This window comes from Carassius auratus, unplaced genomic scaffold, assembly GCF_003368295.1.
Source record: "Carassius auratus strain Wakin unplaced genomic scaffold, ASM336829v1 scaf_tig00217163, whole genome shotgun sequence".
Lineage (NCBI taxonomy): Eukaryota > Metazoa > Chordata > Actinopteri > Cypriniformes > Cyprinidae > Carassius > Carassius auratus.
The window spans coordinates 90,458-113,256 of record NW_020528924.1 but is presented as its reverse complement, the minus strand read 5'-3'; the positions used below and the strand labels follow the sequence as shown (position 1 = coordinate 113,256).

The following is a 22,799-nucleotide window of genomic DNA, read 5'->3' as shown; positions in this document are numbered from 1 at the left end:
ATATGGGATGAGAATGAATGTTTTTCCTCGTATTTCATCATACCTTTTTTTTTTGAGAATGAGCAATGGTCACACAAATTCAACTTATTTTTCAATCATTAAAGCATTCATGCATCTAAGGAAATGTGTTTCAAAAAGAGTGAGTGATGTGGAGGTAACTAAAAGTGCATTGGATCGAAGAGATGAAAGATTCTGTATACTGGTGTCCCCGAGTTGAGAATACATTTATCCGTTAATAAACTTGTCTGCATACCTCATGCAATCAAATTCACCATGCATGAGCTCCAGCTTTATCCGCTCGACAATTATCTGCTAACAGCAATTACTCCGCTGAATGGAACCGTCTGAAGCAGGGTTTTGAACCCTAGCCACAGTGTGTAGACTTTCTCATGGTCTGTGTTGGTGAGCGCAGAGCTCCTGTGAGGCAGGATCACCTTGTGTTTATATGGAGATGTAGGCGACGATAGGCCGTCACAATAGAGGCTTTTCTGGTGGAGTGTGCGTGTCTGTGTATGAGCACGATTGAGCGTTTGGTGTGTGAAATTTTCCTTTGGTTCAGTCGTGTGTGTGGGTGAGAGCGGGCACGTGTGGAACATGTGGTGGTGTTCTCAGAGGAACAGCGGGGCCTTAATGAGGACTAGCCCTGGATGGCAGCTGGTAAAGTCCAGCCGTAGAATAGGTGGCTCTCCGTGCCCCTTTATGCATGCACAAAGGAATGCTAATGAACCCCGCTGCTGAGTGGAGACTGGGAACCAGCCCACATGTCGCACACACACACTCTTACTTGAAGGCCTTTTCACCATAACTTTCCACCAACATCTACAAAACACAAGGGGGGCGAGTCTTGTGGCAGCTTGCCTTTGAGTATATGTGTGGGTGTTTGAATTATAAACAGTGCATTGCTGCCTACCTGTTTCTCTGTGGTCAAATTTGGATTCTCATATCTGGTCTAAATAATTTTAGTGTTATAGTAGTGGCTGGAGTTTGAGGACCCCTCTCCTGTAGAGACAAAAAGCCCTTCATTCTAGAGCCCACCTGAGACCTGAACAAACAGATCCTGTTCTCCCTGCCTAGGCAATTAGACTTCATTTTCTAATTATTTGTCTTTTCTTTAACCACTGTAATGCCCTTCAGAATGCTGCATTCTGACAAAATTAGGCCAGCTTTTCATCCTTTGCAGTTCATGTGTTCTTTAGTAGGTTTCAACCATCATGAGGCAGTTGCATTATCTCCCTTTTCCCTGTGTCTTTTATCAAGTGTATGCATGCTGCTTGTGCATAAACATAAAATATCTTAACTCCGCATTCGAGTCCCTTTGTGAAATCCAAGGTCTCACAGGGGAGAGTAAGTGCTCTTGCCTGTAACCATGTGTTTGTGTATGTCCATGTGGATGCATGTGTGAAACTTTCTGCTGCTTTGGTCATGTTGCCATGAACCTTTACTTCAGTTTATATATATGCATGCTGCTTATATATATTTATATCATCATAGCGCATCTCGTCGTCAGTAAAGCTGGTTCTGTGATTAGTAGTAAATCTCCAGCACATGCTTTCAGGTGGAGCGGCATTTAGTCTACTACACAGAACCATAGTTTACTGACAAGCCATATTGCGTTCATTATTCAGGAATGTATTACATGCGATAATGCAAGCTGGTTGCATAGCTTGTCAGTGAACTATGGCTCTATGGCACAGAACTGGCCTTACTGATACGATACACATGATAAATGCATGTGATTTATAGTGAAGACCTAATATATATAAGTGCTTTATAGGAAATGACACTGCAGAAACTCAGACATCGAGTTTCACTTAATCATGGCTTTCCTTAAATTGATCTTGTTTAAGTCAGCCTCTCCATTCAAAAAGAAGAGCTCTAAATGGCAGAGACCTGAAGAGTTTTAAGTTAGAATTAATTAAATCGACATTAACCGTAACTATTCTTTAGATTTACAAATGTGAATCTGCATCAAGAACATCATCTGAGACATTTGTGATATAACAGTCTAAACTGAGACACAGCCATGACTGGATGATATCTTTTAACCAGCAATAATGGAATTCCATGGGATGCCATTTTGCTACATTTCTTTTATAAGATAACTCCAGATGTTGCCCATGCACCTAAAGAGAGCAGTTCAACTATGGCAAGTTTTAATGAAGCGGATCTCAAAGATGAAATAGTCGGATCATGACCTTTCCCTCATCTCAACCTCAGTTCAGGACAGTTGTCAGGGTAACATATTAAGCCAAATGACAGTTTAAGGAATATCAAAGTGTTGTAGCTGTTTTCTTGAGTGTGGAGAGATTCGTGGGGGAGCTCAGGAGGAGCACTTTATGGAAGGAGGCTGAGGGAAAGTGAGATTTCAATAGTAATTACGCTGAACGCAAATCATAATCGAAAAGGGTCCTAGAGGCCCGTATGGTGCCACTTCGTCCAATCAGCCAGGATGACTTCAAGAATATCGCCACGATACTTCAAAACAAAAGTCTCATTACAGGTAATTATGGTTTGCCAGTCTTGGAGCAGAACCTATTGACCCCCCTTCCTCTTCCTTCACTCCCTCAGCACTTTCATCCCCCATTCTGTACAAGAGGCCAAAAGGGTCTGGAGAAGAGAGGCTATTACCTGAACGTGGTGCATCCGACATCACGGGCACTGATGTTCTTCCTCCATTCATCTGGAGTGGCTCACTTTCCGTAGCAATTACTGGCCGTGAGATCAAAACTGGACCATCAGGGGGAATTGCAAGTCCTCTGGCAGACAGTTGCATTCATGTGAACAGACTAGCCGATGGTACTTGGCCATTGAGTGCACTGGCAGAGTGACTCGCAGAGGAAATTGGTAAACTGACCGACTGATCGCACATGATGAAACTGTGGCCAACTGTTGCGAACATCCATAGGCTTTAAGTTCATGTAAATTCGCTAATAACAGTACAGTATTATTCAGGTGCTATAAAATGTAACTTTATTATATCCTGTATGCAGACTAGTGTTCTGTATTTAGTGTCTGTTTGTGTTGGTTCACTGTAGAGCTGGTGCAGCAGGCCCTGTCATCTGCAGACCATCTCACAATGAAGGCCAGCAGAGCTCACTCTCATATTACTCTGAGACATGTAATTATTAGCCTGTGTCACATTCAGCTGTTTCCTCTGCTACAATTAAGAAAAACAAAAGCTACAGAGAATGGAAAATAGAAAGAAAATGGGACTGAGAAGATAAAATGGGGCTTGTAGACTTCCTCTGTAAATATTCTCCTTTTTGTTGCATGTGGTAAAACCCTAGGATATGTCAATGTCATTAGAAATCATAAAGTTCTTTATTTATATTCTGCTGTGTGAGGTATTATTAAGGCCTGGGTTCTTATAGTTAACTTTAAGACTATTAATAACCATAAAAAACTTAAATAGAATATAAAAAGCTGGTTATATTTACAGCTAGTTGCCAAGGCAACATTTAGTTGAACATAACTTTTTATTTTTTTTAAGTTATGAAAATGTGTAAAATTGTAATGCAAACGGGAAAAAAACTATATAAATAAGTATATAAAAGAATAAAAACGATATTGTATCTCAATGATACTAAAGTAACACTCGTTTGCACTGCAGGGGTAATACAAACTAGCAGTAATTCAAACCGATAGTTATGACCAGACCAGACCAGACCGTGGTCAAAATCTGATTTTAATTCAGTTTAAACCGTGTGTGTGTGTGTGTGTGTGTGTGTGTGTGTGTGTGTGTGTGTGCTTGTGCGTGCGCATGTGCGTGCGCGTGCGTGCATGCGTGCTCTTGTTTTGGTGACATATCAGGACACAACTCTGTATAATGAAATGGGTATGACACAGCTATTACAAGGAGAGGGTGAATTATGAGGACATAACCCATCCTAATTTTTCAAAACGCTTATAAATCATACAGAATTAGTTTTTTTAAGAAAGTAAAAATGCAAAAGTTTCCTGTGAGGGTTAGGGTTAGGTGTAGGGTTGGTGAAGGGCGATAGAATATACAGTTTGTACAGTATAAAAACCATTACGCCTATGGGATGTCCCCACTTTTCAAAAAAAAAAAAAATGTGTGTGTGTGTGTGTGTGTGTTTATTTCTTTCTTTTTATTACATTTTTTTCTTGTGAGACTTTAAAAAAAGTTGGATTTAAAAAGCGATTTTGCTGCCTGGCCTAGATTGCCAAGTTCAAATGAATGGAACCAAGAACAAGTTTTAAACCTGTTTTCCACCACTTTCATCCTTGTAAGCCTGCCAATAAGCATCATCATATAAAGACTCAACTCCTACTCACAAGTGTTTTCAGTTGTAGGGTATGCAAGAATGATGAAGCACGCTCATATTTGTTTGGAAAACATTTTTGGCACATTGTTGGACCATTTTCTTTTTTAATTTAATGGCAAAAGCATGAATTAGCATAAATTAAAGTCTGTCCTTTTGTTTGCAGCTGGAAAAAAATGAAATTAAGTTGAAATGTTTGGTCTCACTGCCTGAAATGATTGTAGTCTAGGTGAATAGATGTCCTTGAAGCACAAAGAAAGGTCTTGAAACAATGTGAGGAATGTATTTGTCACTGTTATTTTTCTGAAAGGTGCCTGGTTTCAACTTTGTGCTTTTCGTAATTAGTTATTGCATCTAAAATTATAACTTTTTTACAATAATATAATATTATATAACATAACATATTTAGGGCTGTCAGTTTAACACGTTCACTTAATTAGTTATAAAAAAAATAACGCAATTAAAATATTTTACCGCAATTAACACCCTGGCCTCTCCCCCAGACCTGTACGTCATCTTATATCAAGACAAGTCACCTTTATTTATATAGTGCCTTTAACAATACAGATTGTCAAAGCACTCAACAGTATTAAATAGTAAAATAGTGTGTCAATAATGCAAAAAGGACAATAGTAAACACTAAATTTTCAATTAAAGGCAGTTCATCACTGAATTCAGTGATGTCATCATCCAGCTCAGTTCAGTTTACACAGTATCTGCCATCAAGTCGACAATATCGCTGGATATTAAGTGTCCCCAGCTAAGCAAGCCAGAGGCGACAGCGGCAAGGAACCAAAACTCCATCGGTGACCAAATGAAGAAAAAAATATTAGGAGAAACCAGGCTCAGTCGGGGAGACAGTTCTCCTCTGGCCAGATGAATTCAGCAGTTTAATTTAGTCACATTGTGCAAATGACTCAACTGATTCCTGTGGTCTTGTCCCGGTAGCCAACTAGGAGACACGGTCTTGACTGTGGATCTGTCTCTGGGGCTCATCTAGTTGTCCTGGTCTCCACTGACATTCAGACCAGGTGCTAAATAGGAAAAGGATCTGTCACCTGCAGTTGATTTTGATATTCTAGGTATTATCAAGAGTTAACAGAGTTTTTTAGAACGTAGCAGACGTGGAGGACTATAATACAATAAGAGCCTATTCAGATACTGAGGTGTTAAACCACTCAGGGATTTATAAGTTATAAGCAATATTTTAAAATCTATACAAAGTTTAAAAGGGAGCCAGTGTTAACAGAACCGGGCTAATATGTTCATACTTCCTGGTTCTAGTAAAAACCCTAGCTGCTGCATTTTGGACCAGCTGGAGTTTATTAAGTGTGCAGAACAACTACCCAATAAAGCATTATAATAATTTAACCTTGAGGTCATGAATATGTGAATTAAAGTTTCTTTTAAATTGACATTGAGAGCATAGGTGTAATTTAAATATATTTCTTATGGAAAAAATAATGCAGTTTTACCAATGCTTGAAACGTGACTTTCAAATGAAATATTAGTATCAAATAGCATACTTAGGTTCTTAACTGTTGACAAAGAATTGACAGAGAAGCCATTGAGTTTTAAACAATGTTCTAGGTTATTACATGCAGATGTTTTAGGTCCGATGATTAACATCTCTGTTTTATCCGAATTTAGCAGTAAGAAATTACTCGTCATCCAGTTTTTTATATCAACTATGCATTCTGTTAGTTTTTCAAATTGGTTTCTGAAGTGTCTCAAAAGTGTTTCAAAAGTGTTTCAAAAGTGTCCTCAGTATCACAGTGAAAGCCAACACTGTGTTTGTGGATTATATCTCTCAGAGGTAACATTTAAATTGTGAAAAGTAATGGACCTAGTACTGAGCCTTGAGGTACTCCATACTACCTCTTCATTCACTGCTACAAATTGATGGCGGTCAGATAAGTATAATTTGAACCATGCTAATGCACTTCCACTAATTCAAACAAAGTTTTCTAGTCTATCCAAAAGAATGTTGTGGTCAATAGTGTTAAACGCAGAACTAAGATCCAGTAGCACTAATAGAGAGATACAACTACGGTCAGATGATAAGAGCAGGTCATAATTGTAACTCTAATGAGAGCATTCTCAGTACTTTGATACATTCTAATAAATGCAGTTATGCCTACAAAATTCAAGATATTGGTACAAAATGTTTCTTAAAGCGATAGCAGAATTGTTGTTCATCTCCGAGCAACACAGCGGTGTTTAATTTCTGAATGAATCACCATTTTGAACGAATCGTGTGAATCAACGATTCAAAGGCCCAGTCATAAAGAGATAATTTATACTTAATTTCTGAATGAATCAGCCGTTTGAACAAATCTAATGAAGACATTTACCATCACCTGCTGGTAGTTTTAGTTTGTTACTTAGAGTATCTTTTAATAATAATAATATTAATAACAGTACAATCATTGAAGAGATAGTTCACCCCCAAAAAATTATTCTGTCATTATTTACTTTCATGTCCCTCATGTCATTTCTTTTGTGGTACATGAAGAAAGGTATTTTTTAAGACTGTTGTTGACAAAGCTGTTTTGGTTACCAATGACTTTCATTGTATGAACAAACAATTCTGAGATTTTTCTCAAATTATCTTCTTTTATGTTTCATAGTTTACATTAAAGGTGCCATCTGTAATGTTTGGCAAAAAAAATCAAGTCATACTCCACATTCCATAACAGATGGGGGCAGTATGCCTCAATAAAGTGAATTGGTCTACTCTAGAGTAACAAACGAGAAACGGCATAGTCTCTATGCTCCGCCCCTACCTTCACAACAACACTACAGCCATAGCCGAAGCCTAAATGTGCGTTCACACCGCCGGCGTCTAGAGCGTCAAAAATCGCTCTTGCCGCTCTGCTCACGACGCTGCAGAACAATTTGTGAGCGCTCAGACGCTGTCACGTAGATCGAATGCTTATTTTGTATTTAAAGCGGCCGCAAAGCAAACAAGCTTGTTGATCTCGTGCAGACTAACCACAAGAAGTAATAAGTTAACCTCATTAAATATTGTTGTGGACGAAATATTAGGATCCTTTACTTAAAATGAACAATCTCAGACACCTTGGTCCACGTATCACTTTTAATTTATTTTTTATGTCCCTGTACGCAAACAGGGACACATCATAGATTAATACAAACGCTAAACAGCAATAATCAACCTGTCCTTTATTCTGCTTGGGAAATAATGTGCCAACTCTCAAGCATTCAGCGTTTTTGACTCTTTTCACACGCTTTCACGCCACACATCAATTTTTTTCACGCACAGAAAAACCACGAAGCAAACAGGACACGGAGACCAACATACTAGACAGAGCAGGTTAGTTATGATATAATAAAATGGGTAAAGTTAAGTTATAGCTAGCTAATTATCAAATGCAGCTACGGTTAGCCATCGCTAACATTAGCACGTTTATCTAACAGCCTTTGATACATTGCTATGTTATAACTTCCCGAAAACAAATACACAAACACATAAAACAAACTTCTAGCGAAATACTAACAGCATCTAACTTACTGTTAGACGTGTTGCAAGTTCGGAGTTGAGCTTCATTTCTTTATGGTCCATCAGTTGTGCGATTGAAAACAGTGCCGATGTTTACTCTGGGTCGGCTCCTTTTCTTATCGGATTTGATTTGTGATTCCGAGCGCGGTTGTTTCCCTGTAGCGGGTGGTAGGGGTCTCTTGCCAAGGGCTTGAGACATCATTTCTCTTTCTTCCCTGAACTGAAATGAAGTAGTACTGGGCTGTACTTTCCACACGATTGACATCAGGTTCAAGTACACGCCCACAAGCCGTGCGAGTTATTCGTGTATTGCAGGTTGGTTATGTTGCCCGCATACCGCCTCCCATGGTCGAAACTGGTATTACAACACCTGTCGGGCCGGGGCTAGTAATCCTAATGCTAATTAAGGTTGATATCTCTGCAGCACTATAACTTGACATTTTTTTAATGACATCATCGCCCTTATTTTTTCTCATTCTATTGATGCGTGTAGGTCATGTTATGGATATTTTTACCTCAATTTCTGCATATGGCACCTTTAAGCTGTTTCTGTAATAATTTTTTGTTTAATCAAATCAAATATTTCTAAAGCTACAATTTGTAAATGTATTCTTGATACTTTCTGATTCTTGATATTCTTGATATTTTCACACAAAAATATCTTTAAATAATCTTTTGGAGGTATATTCACAGTTACATTTATTTTGTGATTAATTAATCAAAACATCATGTAATTAATTAGATTAAAACTTTTAATCGACTGATAGCCCTAAATAATATATAATATAATATCATATAATATAATATCTGTACATTTTGTATACAGCTGGTGACTTGGTTCCTGGCCATGTGAAGTGCTCTACACAGCTTTTGGTTCACACACCGCAACATATTTCCTGAAAATTATGGAGATATTCTTCCTATTGATTGTATTAGTTTTCTGTGGTATCGTGGTTATGCTATTATGATGGGGTTTTTCTCCACTATTGTGCAATAGACGGGTGTGTCATTCATAGAGCAGCTCTTTTCTTCTTTTTTGAAAGGACAGCCATCTTTAAATTACTTCCTCTGAAGTTAAAAGGCTTTGCGGCTAATCAGCCTATTATTCTCCACTAATAGATGACCAGTAATTGCAACTAATAACTTATTACTCACCTATACAGATATTCTAATAGCATGTATTTAGGGAACAATTTATTCAATAGAACGAGACCTAGAGAAAGGGAGAGGAAAAGAGTCTATTCAGTGTTCAGAAAAGAGGTGTAAAAAAGCCCACTTACAAAAGGAGCTTAAAAGGCTACCTGTAGCATTTTCTTTTTCCCCTTGCCAGGATTAATATGTAATCTCATTCACAGACACTGAAGCCCAGGCGACATCTTCATCTCAAGATCAGACTCTGGGGCTTTGTTTGCTCTCCTCACATGAGGAGGCTGGGAAGAATTAAATGTGTGTGTTTGAAATGATGGGCAGCAAGGAGCTTACTGACGTCATTCTGAGCTATGAGAATATGTTCTTTAAGTCTTGGATGGCTATAGACAGAATGATATGTGAGCTTCTTGTGCCTATAAAGGAAGTTTATGTTGATGTATTTATTGTATAATTTATTGAAATTCTCTTGCACAATGTTGTCAGAGTGCTTTAACCAATACAAAGTAAAAGGATTCTCAGTAACATAAAAACTACATTTGAAATTAATAAGGCTTCAGGAATTGTGTTGAAATCTTCAGGAAAGCGTGAAACTATTCTGTCTGCTAATCCAACCCGCTGACCAGTGTCCACATGATTTCAAAGGCAGCAAGACCAAAGGGCCATTGGCCTTTTCAGACTAGCTATAAGAAACCCAGCACCAGACGTCCAATAAAGAGACTTTTACTTCATTTAAAGGTAATTTATATTCTCTGTCAGCCTGACCACTTTCTTTGGAGTGGCAGGTCCAGGCACGCCCCCATGCACTGTAATGGAGTTGACTGGTTAACTTTGTGTTTATGGCTTGTGTGCTGCTGCCCGGGTGAGTGCACTCAAGCACAGCCAGACGGTCAGTGTGAATGGACCGGTCTCTCATAGCCCACTGCACTCCAATAGACCTATCTGTCTCTCACTACCTCTCTTTATTTCTCTGTTTTCTTTTCGGCCTCTGGTTTTAAGATTCCATTTGTGTCTGATGTTTTCTTTTTTGTCTGAGAACCTTCAAAATGTTACATTTTTAATAATGTCACCAAGAGAATTTTTAAGAGGCTCTAGGTATTTTTAAAGCATTAAAAAAAACATAAAGACAAAATTGAGTGCCATTACAAACATCAAGGACAGACAATTCATAATATGATGGGATATAAATGACTCATTTGGGAGAAATCGGGCAATGTTGAAATTTAGGAATTTACTGATATTAATATTCCAGCCAATACTGATAATCCAATACATGTAATTCAGTGAGAAAACCCGAATAATATCAGCCTGATAACCAAAAATGGTTATTTTTCTTCTTCTCCTCAACTTTCACTTTCACTCATAGTAACCTAATAGACAAGAATGTCAAAGATGGATGCTTTTAACATATGTAGCTAGAGTTGTTTTTTATCATAGTGTCCTTAAAGCAAAACCCACACTCTAGATTGGTCCATGGGGACTGGTGCGAATAATGTACAGGAAGTCACTTTTAATGAAAAGTTTGTATTACATACAGTCTAGTTTAGAATCTGTGTTTATAGTATAGTTCATGCTGAACATTTGTAATCTATCAATTTCCTGAGCTAACTGTAGTGATAGTTAAATGGAAAAGGGTGTGTTGTAATTACTGGTACATTAGCAGCCTGGTTTGACTGCTTGTTTACTAGACTGAAGATAATGAGTAAATCAATGGAACACATTAAGCCAAACTTTAGCTGCGCAACAGAAAGCATTGCCACAAGTAAACAAATTTCCATTAATCACTCTGGTCCCTATGCATCTGGCTCAGTCCCTGAATGTGAATGTGCTCTTCTTGATGCAGGTGATCAGGATTAGGTTTTTTAATTTGGTGCACATTTTAGGAAATAGCTTTTCTGTAGTTGTTAACCCATCTGTCCGAAAGAAACAGCCAGCCACTGAGTTGTGAATCATTTAGAGCAGTTTAGTCTGATTTGTATTTAAGAACCGGTTCAGTCCATTATTGAAATGATCTGATTCAAAACAACATTCTTTTGCAAATCAGATGACAATATAGTGCCTCGTTTGAGAGAAACTTTAATGGTATTTATTGTTCTGCATAGAGCTGTCCCATGCATGGTTTGCTATACAGTATTATTCTCTACAGGGCAAGTCACGATAGACATGAAACCCTAATGTTTGCATTGTAATACCATGTCTGAAGTATTTCTTTCATTAACCAAGCCTTTCGTACATTTTTGCAGTTGAGCTAGGATCTCTATTGAAGGCCACCCTCACAAAGTGGACGGTGGCTGATGATGACAGTGTTCATCTCACATATTTCTATGTTAAATTCCTACAATTCAAACTAAACAGGATGGTTTATTAAGTCATTAAATAAGTGATACTAACATTATTAATTGGACCGTAGTAAACACTGTTCTATGAGCACTAGCTGGACTAGGTCTGATGGACATCTCTGTTAGTGTGAATAGAGAGTAAGAGGTCAGTGACCTTGAAGGACAAGAGCTCTGGGTTCTTGACCACTACCTCTGAAACACAATGAGCCAAGGTTAATGGAGTTGTACGAGACATTCAGAAAAAATTGGGTTGTAGATTCATTGTGTGTGTGTGTGTGTGTGTGTGCATAGCCAGTCTAAGTTAAATCCTTCATGTCCTTGTCCATCACGTGGATGTTGTGACCAGCTGTATGTGTGTTCTACCTGTGTTGGCCCTCTGGTTTTACCTGCTCCAGGAATACAGACTATCAACTTCAACCTTGGAGAGCTGTCACATCCACTTTCAGTAACACACAACACAACAAACTATCCCCTCAGCTCAAGAGAGATGTCAGGAGAGAGGAACATTTAGCCTGCTATTCTGACATGGCTCATTTTTCCAAAACCATCCAATGCCATTAAATAAAAACGTCTTTATTCAGTCCTTTTTAGTCTTTTAGTGGCAGCATAGGTTAGAATGGTTTTGAGAAGTGTACGGGATCAAGAGGAAGTGAAACCCTACAATTTTATTAGGTCCAGTGTCCCTTAAAGGTAGTTTTAGCAAGAGTGTACATGGATCCGCTTTTGAAAAACCAGAGTGTGGTATGTTGACATAGTTTTTTATTTTTATTTTTTTTAAAGGAATCATGTCCTTATGGTTTTTAGGTCTGTATACAGTATGTTCAGGTCTGTGTATGCTATATATATATATTATATAGTATTTTATCATATGTAATTACTTTGTGGCCTAAAGTGTAACACTTAATTTTCCATAATGCATCTGCTAAGTTGATGTGATTTACTTTCTTAAAGTCTATATAAAAGCCATTTAAAAACTTTTAAAATGCTGCTTGTTTCTGAGCGAGACAGGCTATCCAATAAGAAATTGAAAATCTTTATTGATTGATCCATTGTTTCAGTGTCAGCCCACTCAGAGAGAGCAATGTTTTAAAAGCTCCACACAATAACAGTGTTCACACTTTACGAGGAAAATTTGAAAGTGTTTGAAGCATCATCTCAAAAATGACCCGTGTCAGTTTTTAACATATTTCAGGCATTATTGTCTAAAGCTTAAATGTATGTTTAGAACCAAGTGGAATGAGAATTTAATGGCAATGTTCATAGTGGGACTTTGAGCTGCTTTGCAGGTGACAGGGCGTCCGGGTGATGTTAACTGTGTGTCTGTCGGATGAATGTCCTTGTGTCAGTGTGCTGTGATTTTAATCAGCTGCAGGAGACATGGCTCTGATGGCTAGACAAAGATATGAGCAAGATCACAGCTGGAGGCATGAAGAGGTGGAGGATGAGCGCCAGACATTGACAGAGAAAAGGGTTGTTATTAGTGTCCAAAACCTGGAAATATTTTAATGTCATCTACCATTGGTTCATTCACTTGTTATAAGGAATGTTATGATTAATATATATATATATATATATATATATACAGTATATATATATATATATGAAAATGAAAATTAAATCTAAACAAAATATTTTGTATTGGTAGTTAACCCAAAATGTCATTCCTTACCTTTATACATTTCTCTCTTCTGCATGTAGAACATTATTTTCAACAATGTTCTGGACCAAGCTACACTGAACCCATAGCCTTTAATTGTTTGAACAAAAAACAAAAACAGACACATTTTTAAGGTATCATCTTTTGTGATCTGCAGAAGTCAGTGAGTCATGCAGATTTTGAACAATATGAGGGTAAGTAAATGATGACACAATTTTCATGTTTGGGTGAACTGTTCCCTTAAATAATAATTAAATATTTACCTGGTTATCTCTTAACCCTACTTGATTTTGTCCTAGAACATTTAACAAGACACTGTGGTTTGTTGGATGCTAGTCAGAAACCTTAAGTTTCCTTTATACAAAAACGCTATCAGGTCATTCAGCTGATCTTTGTTCTGGACACATCCGATGTGTGTGTTTACAGAGGTGTATACAAACACGAAATGTGCTAAACAAGATGTATTTGAAGTATAGATTGTCTGCTCTCCAGTCACCCTAACATGCCATCAGTTTAGCCACAGTACAGCATCACCTTGCAACTCCACAGCCATCTCGTTCCCCCACTGGCACAGAGTGGCTTTATGCATTACTCCTTTAAGGGAGCTCATTTTTATCCTGATTGGCACTGACATCCCTGTTGCCTTAGAAACAAGTAGTCATCTGATCCCAAAAACAGAAATTTCTTTAGAATCCCTGCACATCACGCACAAAAAGCGTGGCATGCCCGGAAACCCACAGTTGTTTCACCAGCACACAGACTCTTTCTCAGACAAAGCCACGCAAACCAGACAAAAGCCTCAGAAACCTGACCAAGGCTCTGTGCTCTCCATCTCCTCAGAGTCTCATTCTTTTTTTTTTTTTTCCTTGGTTAATTTTCAACATTCAGTCAGACTCAAAAAGGGCTATGTGTTTACGCCACACAGAGGAAATTAATGTTTTGGATTTTAGTCTTTTTGCACACAGAATAAACCTTTTCTCTTTTTGGTCTAAGCACAACCTTTATTTTTTCAAATCAGCTCTGTTGGAGACTTTTGTTTTCTCAGCAATAGTGAAATTATTGATATTACATCTGCTGAACAAATAACTGGTACTTATGGCTTGTACGGCATCAGTGAGTACTTTCTGTGGCAATGTTAAATGGCATTAATTTAACAAGTACATTCAGCTTGTGTGTTGCTTGATGAAACAAGTGCATGTATAGTACATGTCTGATAGATGCAGCTAACCTGCTTGTGTTCCTCTACTCTTTTGCCTCTCACTGCTTCTTAAGCACTGGCTTGTCAGTGTTTCAATGATGCTGTGTAACTATATAATAGTCATGAATGGTATTTATTTGCTCTTGATATGCTCAAGAATTATCCTTTTACACTGCACTTCAGTGCACCAATAAAGCAAGCAAGTAGAGTGAGAGTGAGTTGAATAGAAATTTCAGAATAAAGACTGTTTCAAAATTAGTTAAAGATGGGATGTTAACCTTTTTTCACAGCTTAACATCATATGAATGTACATACAAAGAGCAGAATGTTTTTAATTTTAATTTGATTTTGTAGCTTGTTGTATTTATTTATTTAGCATTCGATTGAAGTTTATTTTATTGTTCTTGCTTTGTTTTGCTTTCATTTGCATTTGATTTGTATTTTATAAGAGTGTGTATGTGTGTGTGTGTGTGTGTGTGTGTGTGTGTGTGTGTGTGTGTGTGTGTGTGCATCCAAAGATTTATGGTGACTTGATTACCTATCTCAGCAGTCACTTATATTTGTATCTGTCTAGACCTACAATGCAGCACAGAGATTTCAATCTTATGGTGGGTCGGAGAGGGTGAAGGATGAATGAGATGCCTTGTTGGCTTTCTGTGCTTTAACGCTTGTGTCTCCCCTTCACCTGACAACTGTTTTTCTATACTTCTATGTGTTTCATGGGTAATCAGTATTTAACAAGCCTCTACAAATCCAATAGGTGTGTGGTGGATGGGTGGCGAGGTGCAGAAGGAAATGGAATCATTCTGCCAGCCTGTTCCTTGACCCAGCTGTCAAGGACTGCAATACATCTTGTTTCCTGTTTGTATGTATTTGTGGTCTTTTCTGTACGAGCTATACATCAAAAACAATGCCACTTTTGCTGAAGTAGAAAGGCAAGTCAGTGTCCTTTCTTACTGTTCGTAAATTAAACTGTCATGTTATATTTAAAAGGTTAATTGTAATTTGTACAACTTGTAATTTGTGTGAGATGGCAAAATCGCGCCATATACTGGGTGAATTATGATGACTTGTTTCATTTACATTACATTTATGTATTTAGCAGACGCTTATGTATTCAGGCTATACATTTTTACCTGTGTTCCCTGGGAATCGGACCCACAACGTTTTGCACTGTAAATGCAATGCTCTACCACTGAGCCACAGGAACATTGATAACATTTCTATATGTGAATAATTACATTTATTTACTTAGCACTGGTCGATTCGGAGAATCTTATTTTATTTTTCCGCATAATGCTATTAAAATTGTCTAGTAGATGTCGTAAAGCTTTTGCCAAACTTTTCCAACTCCCAGACTGTGTGAAAAGCCAACCGTCTCTTTATCAATCCCTCTTTCTGGTGTCTGTACTAATAAACGTCACTAATTGATTTGAGCGCTGGTGGGGATGGGGGGCTCCAGGGAAGGGGGTGAGTAGGTCATCTCTGGCCCGGATCCAAGATCTTTCATAATAGCAGAGAATGAATAAAGAATAAGTGAAAAATGTTTTATATAAATTATAAAAATTCACACATGTAGAAGTAATCATATAAGTAATAATAACACAATATCATCTTTCATTTGATCCAAAATAAGAAATGAAAACAGTCATGGTCAGGTACTGATGCCATAACTTATAGTTTTTTCTTGTGTTGTCAGTTCCTTGAATGCAAATGACTGGTACACTCTAAAGATTATTTTATTAGCTCAAAAACAAAACTTAATGCAACAGTTTGCGTCATTTCATGATTTATGACAACTTGTAATGAAATTGTTCAACCAACAAGAAGTAAAGTTAGAAGAACTAAATAATTTGCAACAGAAACACATTTTTACGTTGATTACTCAAAAAAAAAAAAAAAAAGAAAAAAAAAAGAATGTGGTTCAACCAATTTTTTTATTATCTTTTCAATTAAAATCCACAGCTGTCACAGCACTATTTAATATTTAATGAACAAGCAAGACATTTGTCACTGGCATTAGTGCATCATTATTAATAGTAAATGTAGTGTTTACCTTCATGTGGTCCACTCTTCAGCATAGCAGCCCATGCAGACTGAAAGAGAACGTCACACATGTTTGTGCCATACGAAGAGCCAAGACATTTTCACAAAGAAGAAGAATGCACCATATCAAGGACACACCAATATGGAGAGGGACAGAGAAAGAAATAAAGCAAAGAATTCTGTATGGAGAGAGACTGACTGCTTTTTCAGATGAATGCAAAATCCACATCCCCAGGCTTAAGGGTATATTTCTATCATTTAAATGTGACTGTTTGGATTTATTCATAACTTGGAAGACTTCATTTTATTCAGTCAAACTGTAATTATTGATTTGAGGTATATTTTTTGTTTAAATACTTTATTATGGAGAGAGATATGGAGATGTCAGTTAAGGTAACCTAAAAAGGGGCTTTGTAACATCCAAATTAACAGGTTATATTCATGCACAGATATTTTTATTGACTGAATTAAGGTGACTACGTTAAGTAATATAATTAAAAGCAATTTTTAAAAGTTAGATCAGTAAGAAACGGAGCTATATAACAGCTGACTGTAACCAATTCTGAGAGTGTAAGAAACGTAGATGAAATTGAGTTGCTGAAAAGCATTAACCGCTGTAGGATATGTAATTACTAATCTAATATCAAATCAGAGAAAGCGAACAATGTGCTGCAAGTAAATATAGAAAAATTAGATTTTTTTTTCATGTCGTTTTCTTATGTCTTCTAAATTAATCAAAGTGTTGTACGCAAAATCCACCCAAACCCCCCAACCTTAAGGGCACATTTCTATAAACTGAGAAATATAGAAAAATACAGAAAATTTAGATTTTCCCATAGTTTCTTTATGTCTTCTAAATTAGTATAAATATTAAAGTCAGGCGATTATGTTTCGTGTCATAAAGACACCCAGTCTAACCTTGACCATTTAAAGAATTTATCTTCTGCGATTTAATTTAATCTTAAACGACTGAAACACATCTTCGAAGTGATGGAGCGTATAGGTCAGAACTCATTAATTCCTCTAGTTCTTTTCAGGACACAAACAAGTGGTCAGCCTTAATAAAGAAAAAAAATCTGTGTGTCAAAACTCCTTTTTATTAGGCTATTTTCTGCATTTTTATAAATAACAAAGTAATTTTGGCTTGTTTGAAAACAAAATCATACAATATTGATTAATATTATTATGCATATTAATGAGCTGCCTTACAAATGCTTTTCGACTAAATAAACACCAATATTTCTTTGAAACACCACTTTATTTTTATTGGTATTTGCAGTAATTCTGCAAAACAAAAATCAAAATCCAGTTTTTACAGAAATCATTAAATGCTTATGGTAATAAAAAGTGCGGATTTGACAAGTAATTAAAACGGTCAGACAGGTTTTTTTTTTTTTACAATATAACGCAAACGCGTCTGTTGTATGAAGTAAACCTGTCTTTATAAAGTGCAGCTCCATGGGGTGCCGTGATGTCCTCAATACCAATAAGCATGTTCTTCACGAGTGCCTCCTTCACAAAATTATTTAATTTACTAGGGGAACATTAGCTTCTGCAAGATTTTCTTTTAACAATAATTTTATTAAATAAACCAATAATTCATAACTAATATATTTACATGCATAATTTAGCTACTTAACAGCAAAGTCTATTTCAATAGGCTATGTCTAGCAATTAGTCCATTAATCGTGTTTACTCGATTCTTGGTCGCTCTGATCATCTGTAAAACAAACGTCGACGTCGCTGTCGTTGTCGCTTTTTTGTTCTGCATCTTCGAAGATGCCTTCCATTTTGTCGTCGGATTTTTTGATGCTTTGACCAGGATGCCTCGATTTGACGTGCCTCTCCAAATCTCGCCTGCGCACGAGGACCTTCCCGCAGAACTCGCACCTGTAGGGCGTATTGCCCTCCGCGTGCAGTCGGATGTGTTTGTTGAGATTGCTGGGATCGCCAAAGGGCCTAAAACACACTTTACATTTGAGTGGTTTGTAGCCTGTATGAGTCCTCATGTGAATCTTCAGCCCGTATTTTCTAGAGTACAATTTGCCACAATATAGACACAGATGTCCCTTTTTTGGCTTGCCCGAGTTTGGGTTTGATGCGGGCAGAGACTCAAGTCGTGAACGGTTCTTCTCTACGGCGATTTCAGACAGCTGTTGCGTGTGCATCGCTATCTCTCTGTCGATATTCGTAATGGCGTTTAGATCTGGATTCAGAGCTGGTGCACCAAAGTAGTCTGGGTATTTAAACAGGTTGCCGAAGTGAAATTTAAGAGGATAGTATGGGGAACCATACAGGAGCTCTCCGTTGTAAACCGTGAATGGCATGAGGGGTATGTTGCAGTCCCCGTTGTAGGATTTCCCCCCATCAAACTGTGGCAAAGAGAACCTCTCGAAGTGAAAGCCGGCCGGTAACTGGGAGTAGCGCGAGGGGGGCAGGGCAGGGTGCATGTGGCTGTCAACGTGCTTGAAAGCAGAGGTCTCCTCGAAATGTGGTAAAAGAGGAAAGCCACGGATGCTGTTTGCGCAGGGGATCTCGGGAGGTGTGCTGTCCATGGAGTGCGCGCATTTTGAGGGCTGAACGTTAGGTAGAGGTGACTTGATGTTCCCCAATAGTTTGCTAAACCCGATATTGTTTTGTTTCCCATGAGGATCATCTCTCACTATCTCAGCCGGGGAGATCTTCGAAAGTCCCATCGGTTTGAAAGCAGAGCGCACGCCGGGATGGAAACCCATGCTGTTGAGCACAGAAGATGTACCGCCGAGGCCCAGGATGTGTCCGGGGTTCCTGGTGGAGGTCACGCTCATGTCAAGGGCTCTGTCCTGCTCCACTGCGCTCGTTTTTTTCGATAGTCCCGTTTTATTGGCGAATGGTGAGGTGGACACGACCCGTTTCACTGCGTCTGACATGAAAGTGCTGTGACCGTTTCGTGGAGAGGAGGACGTATTTGGGATGTCCCCTGATTTCGGAGATCTGTTAAAGTTGTCTGTGGCTCTAGCTTGCTCGTTGTTAGCCAAACTTCTGCCGTTGCTTAACGCACAATGGAAATGCACGTGAGCTTTCAGGGTGTTTGGATATTTGAATATTCTCCAGCAGTACCAGCAAATGTAGCGCTCCTCGCCTGAAACAGAAATGAAAAGCAATTAAATGGCGTGATTACATAGAGCCTTTTTGAGTTTACCAAAAATAAAAATTTAGTAGGCATGCGTTATAAATATGTTTTTAATGCACATAATTTGCATGAATTGCAATGAATGTTTTTTTAAAGCAACTCATGAACGAGTATAAAGTAATTTCTTTATCAGAAATGGTTCTGAATATAACCTTTTTCCCCCTACTTTTTATAACCACGCCTTGGTCACATTGGCATGACACCATTTGGGCAGTCTGGGGTCAATCTTATAGATGTAATGATTTTGTAATCTGCAAACCTCCCTTGTTTATTGTCACCATCAAAAGAGCAAGCGCCGTCCCAATCTGGCGCTTACAAACCAATACATAGTGACTTTCTCTGTGCGCTTTCCCGTGGAATTGACGGCAGCTGTTGCTTGAAATCGCTAGTCGCATAAGACAATGAGGCTGGCCCATCTGTTGACGCTGGAGAATAGGAAGCGTATGTCAAGGAGCGCACTGCGTATTGGCCAAAAAGTAGAGCTCACAGCACAGCGTCGCAAATCAGGGCAATATACTTCCCACATAAAAGTTTGCATTCACTAGCCAACAATACATTACGCAGCCAGCTAATTTACCGTAGAGCACCTTTTTGAATTTATTAGCTTTTGAATGCATGAATAGTAATGACTAGATGACATTTGTTAACCTCTTCCCCTCGCAAAACTGGATTAGTGAATGAATTAAGAGAAATAATACTGCCTTAGTACGGAGTCTATGATCAATCATATATAGCAAATACAGTAGCCTTGTATTTGTGTGTACTCAGCTCGATAGCTAATTCTCAACCAGTCAATAGGAGTTCCTGCCCCAGACGACAGACTTTTCGATTTACTAACTAAACTCGGTTAATCTGACAACATTCTCAGATAAGCCTATTAAATCGGATTTGAATAGAATTTGCCCTGATTCTGCTGGTGGCAGCGTTGCTTAAAATCCGTTTGTTGCTAAACAAAATATTTATACCATTAGAATTTAAAATATTCTTTTTAGAAATGCTTAATTCGATTATACCAAAATTGCTTGAGTTACCTTGGGGGGAAAAGCTATTTAATTTCAAAAAATAATTTCATGATGTTAATGACTACAAATAACCTTTATTTCTGAAATGTGTGTATTTTTAGGCCTATATATATATATATATATATATATATATATATATATATATATATATATATATATATATATATATATATATATATATATACACACACACACACACACACACTTTTAAATAAACGAATTTCTAGTGTAAGTCTTACCTTTTCGTCATGTGTTGGAGTTGCAGTCGTAGGAATGTCAAACCATTGCGCCAGCGCGTTGGAATACCAAACACTCAATTCTTCTCCTGGCTGTATCTCTTTCAGCACACGGTAGAATATCTTTTGAAAGAAGTACAATTATTAGAAATTGTCTGTAATTTAAATAGGATCAAATGCATTCGTTTTTGCTTAACTCACCTGTCCTCCAGGTAAATCAGAGAATGCCTCGAGGTTCTGTTCTTGACTGTTCCTGGCCGCGCGTATTAAACCGATCCAATCTTGCATTGTACTGCCAGACTCATCCACGAATTCTCCCCTCACCAGTCGAATCTACAAATACACATTTTAACATAAACACCATGTATTCATTTGTTGCCTTGGCTTATAACGAAATGTAGCTAAACCAAACTGTTCAGCTTGCTTTTTTGATTTAAGAATAGTATTTTAGAATATTTATCTAAAAATGTTTAAATGTATTTTATATACATATTTGAAATGCTAATCATTTCAGATTTTCTTTTCTTTTTTCTCACACATTGTTAATTATCACCGCAAGGTATTTCAAACAAATACGCGTTAACCATCCTTTTATTGGGTCTATTAGGCAACAGCGACAGTTTTCAAGGAACATAATTGAGTTGATATGAGAAACGAATTTGAAGAGTGTCAAAGCATTTCTATTCTGTTCAAACAAATTAAAGATTAAAGCGTGACATTTGACACAGAGATTGCACCTGATGATCGCCCAGGGCCCGCGGGGCTGCATTTACGCGCATCAATCACAGAAGCAGACAGCGTAAAGAGCTCCAGTCTATTTACAGCTTATTTAGGAAAGTAAATGCCATTTATATGTGACGCCTTTTACGCCCCTTTGATTTACGAATATTGCGCATTTTAATAGTAGAATAAAACAATGTAAAATATTTTCTATAATTTTAAAACGTATCAATAATTAATATTGTTTTAAATAAGTGGATTTAGCCTGTATTTGAATGAACGATTTATACTAATAATTATTAGTGTTTCCAGTCAAATTTAATTGCCATTTTATTTACTATTTGGTTACTATCTGGTTTACGGTTATCTTTTCTAAAAATGAAATTTTATTTCTTGGGCAAAACCAGCCATCAAGCCTTTGAAAATTAAAGGGGAAGAGGGCATGAAATCTCGCGCAGAAACTCAAGGCACCCTATTAACGCGGTTAAGTAAAAGGCGTAGAATGACATGTTGTCCTGCTAATATAACTCAATTATTTCCAAACTGACAGCACAAACCAATTAATACGAGAATGCTTTATGCAGAGTGACAGGTCAGCTCTTTACTTTTTTCTTTTCTTTTTTTTTTTTAGATAAAACCAGTAATATTAATAATGATAATAATGAATATTATCTAAAATTATCTAAAAATAAATAATTATTATTATTTTCTGTTATAATTCAAATATAACAGTATGTAGTTGTCATTCAATAAACTGAACAAAAAAAATAGCTGCAGAAAAAAATACGAATGTTAAAGGTATATTTGCATTCATTAGCCAGTCTATATTCTACAGTACTTTGCATGTCTTGTTTAAAATGTCACGAATGCATAATCCGTTTGCAATGGGGGAAAAATCACATTTGTCTCACGGTACATTTTATATAAACAAACTTTCTAAAGTCATAATAAAAAGACACTGTCTTCAAGGAAATAAATCGATCTAACTCACCTTCTTTTTCACTCCAAGTTCCTTGCGGTCCGAAACGTACTTCCCTAGTTTGAAGATACCCGGGACCGGTCCTATCCGAAGCCCGGCTGGGATGCTGCAGTCGGCGACCACGCTGATAGTGGGTGTCCGAGTCGCTTGCATGGCTGACTCTGTGTGGGGCTGCGCTATCAGAACCAGGAAGTCCAAGCAGGCACTGATTGAGATGAGCAGAGAGTCTGAGATGAGGACAGACTAATATCCCCCCGCCAAGTGACGCGGTGGCGTGTGTGATCTTGCTTTTCTTATGGCGCTGTCAGGTACCCCCTCGGCACATTAATGCGCAAGGGCGGGCAGCGCGCTATGAGAGAGTTGCGCTCTTTTAGCAGCTGTAAAACCCTCCGAGATGGTCACATGGAGACTTTCCCTCACCCTCACGCATAATGAACCGCTCCAAACGGTCAAGAGACAATAGGCCCCAGCGACCTTC

At 37.8% G+C, this 22,799-nt stretch overlaps 1 protein-coding gene across 1 annotated transcript; it reads right to left on the bottom strand.

The window, feature by feature from the left end:
* Window positions 1–17,578: 17,578 nt before the first annotated feature.
* LOC113100088 (PR domain zinc finger protein 13-like) lies at window positions 17,579–22,562 on the bottom strand. Its single transcript, XM_026264961.1, has 4 exons — window positions 22,334–22,562; window positions 20,824–20,955; window positions 20,627–20,745; window positions 17,579–19,315 (listed from the first exon to the last, which is right to left on the bottom strand). The coding sequence occupies exons 1-4, from the start codon at window positions 22,472–22,474 to the stop codon at window positions 17,875–17,877; spliced, it is 1,833 nt and encodes a 610-aa protein (XP_026120746.1). The 5' UTR covers window positions 22,475–22,562; the 3' UTR covers window positions 17,579–17,874.
* Between the last annotated feature and the right edge of the window lie 237 nt (window positions 22,563–22,799).

Coding starts and splice junctions, on each gene's coding strand:
- LOC113100088 (XM_026264961.1), bottom strand. CDS start 22,474: ATGCAAGCGACTCGGACACCCACTATCAGCGTGGTCGCCGACTGCAGC. Junction 20,746..20,823: donor CTGATTTACCTGGAGGACAG/GTGAGTTAAGCA, acceptor TTCTTTCAAAAG/ATATTCTACCGTGTGCTGAA. Junction 19,316..20,626: donor ACTCCAACACATGACGAAAA/GGTAAGACTTAC, acceptor CATTTCTGTTTC/AGGCGAGGAGCGCTACATTT.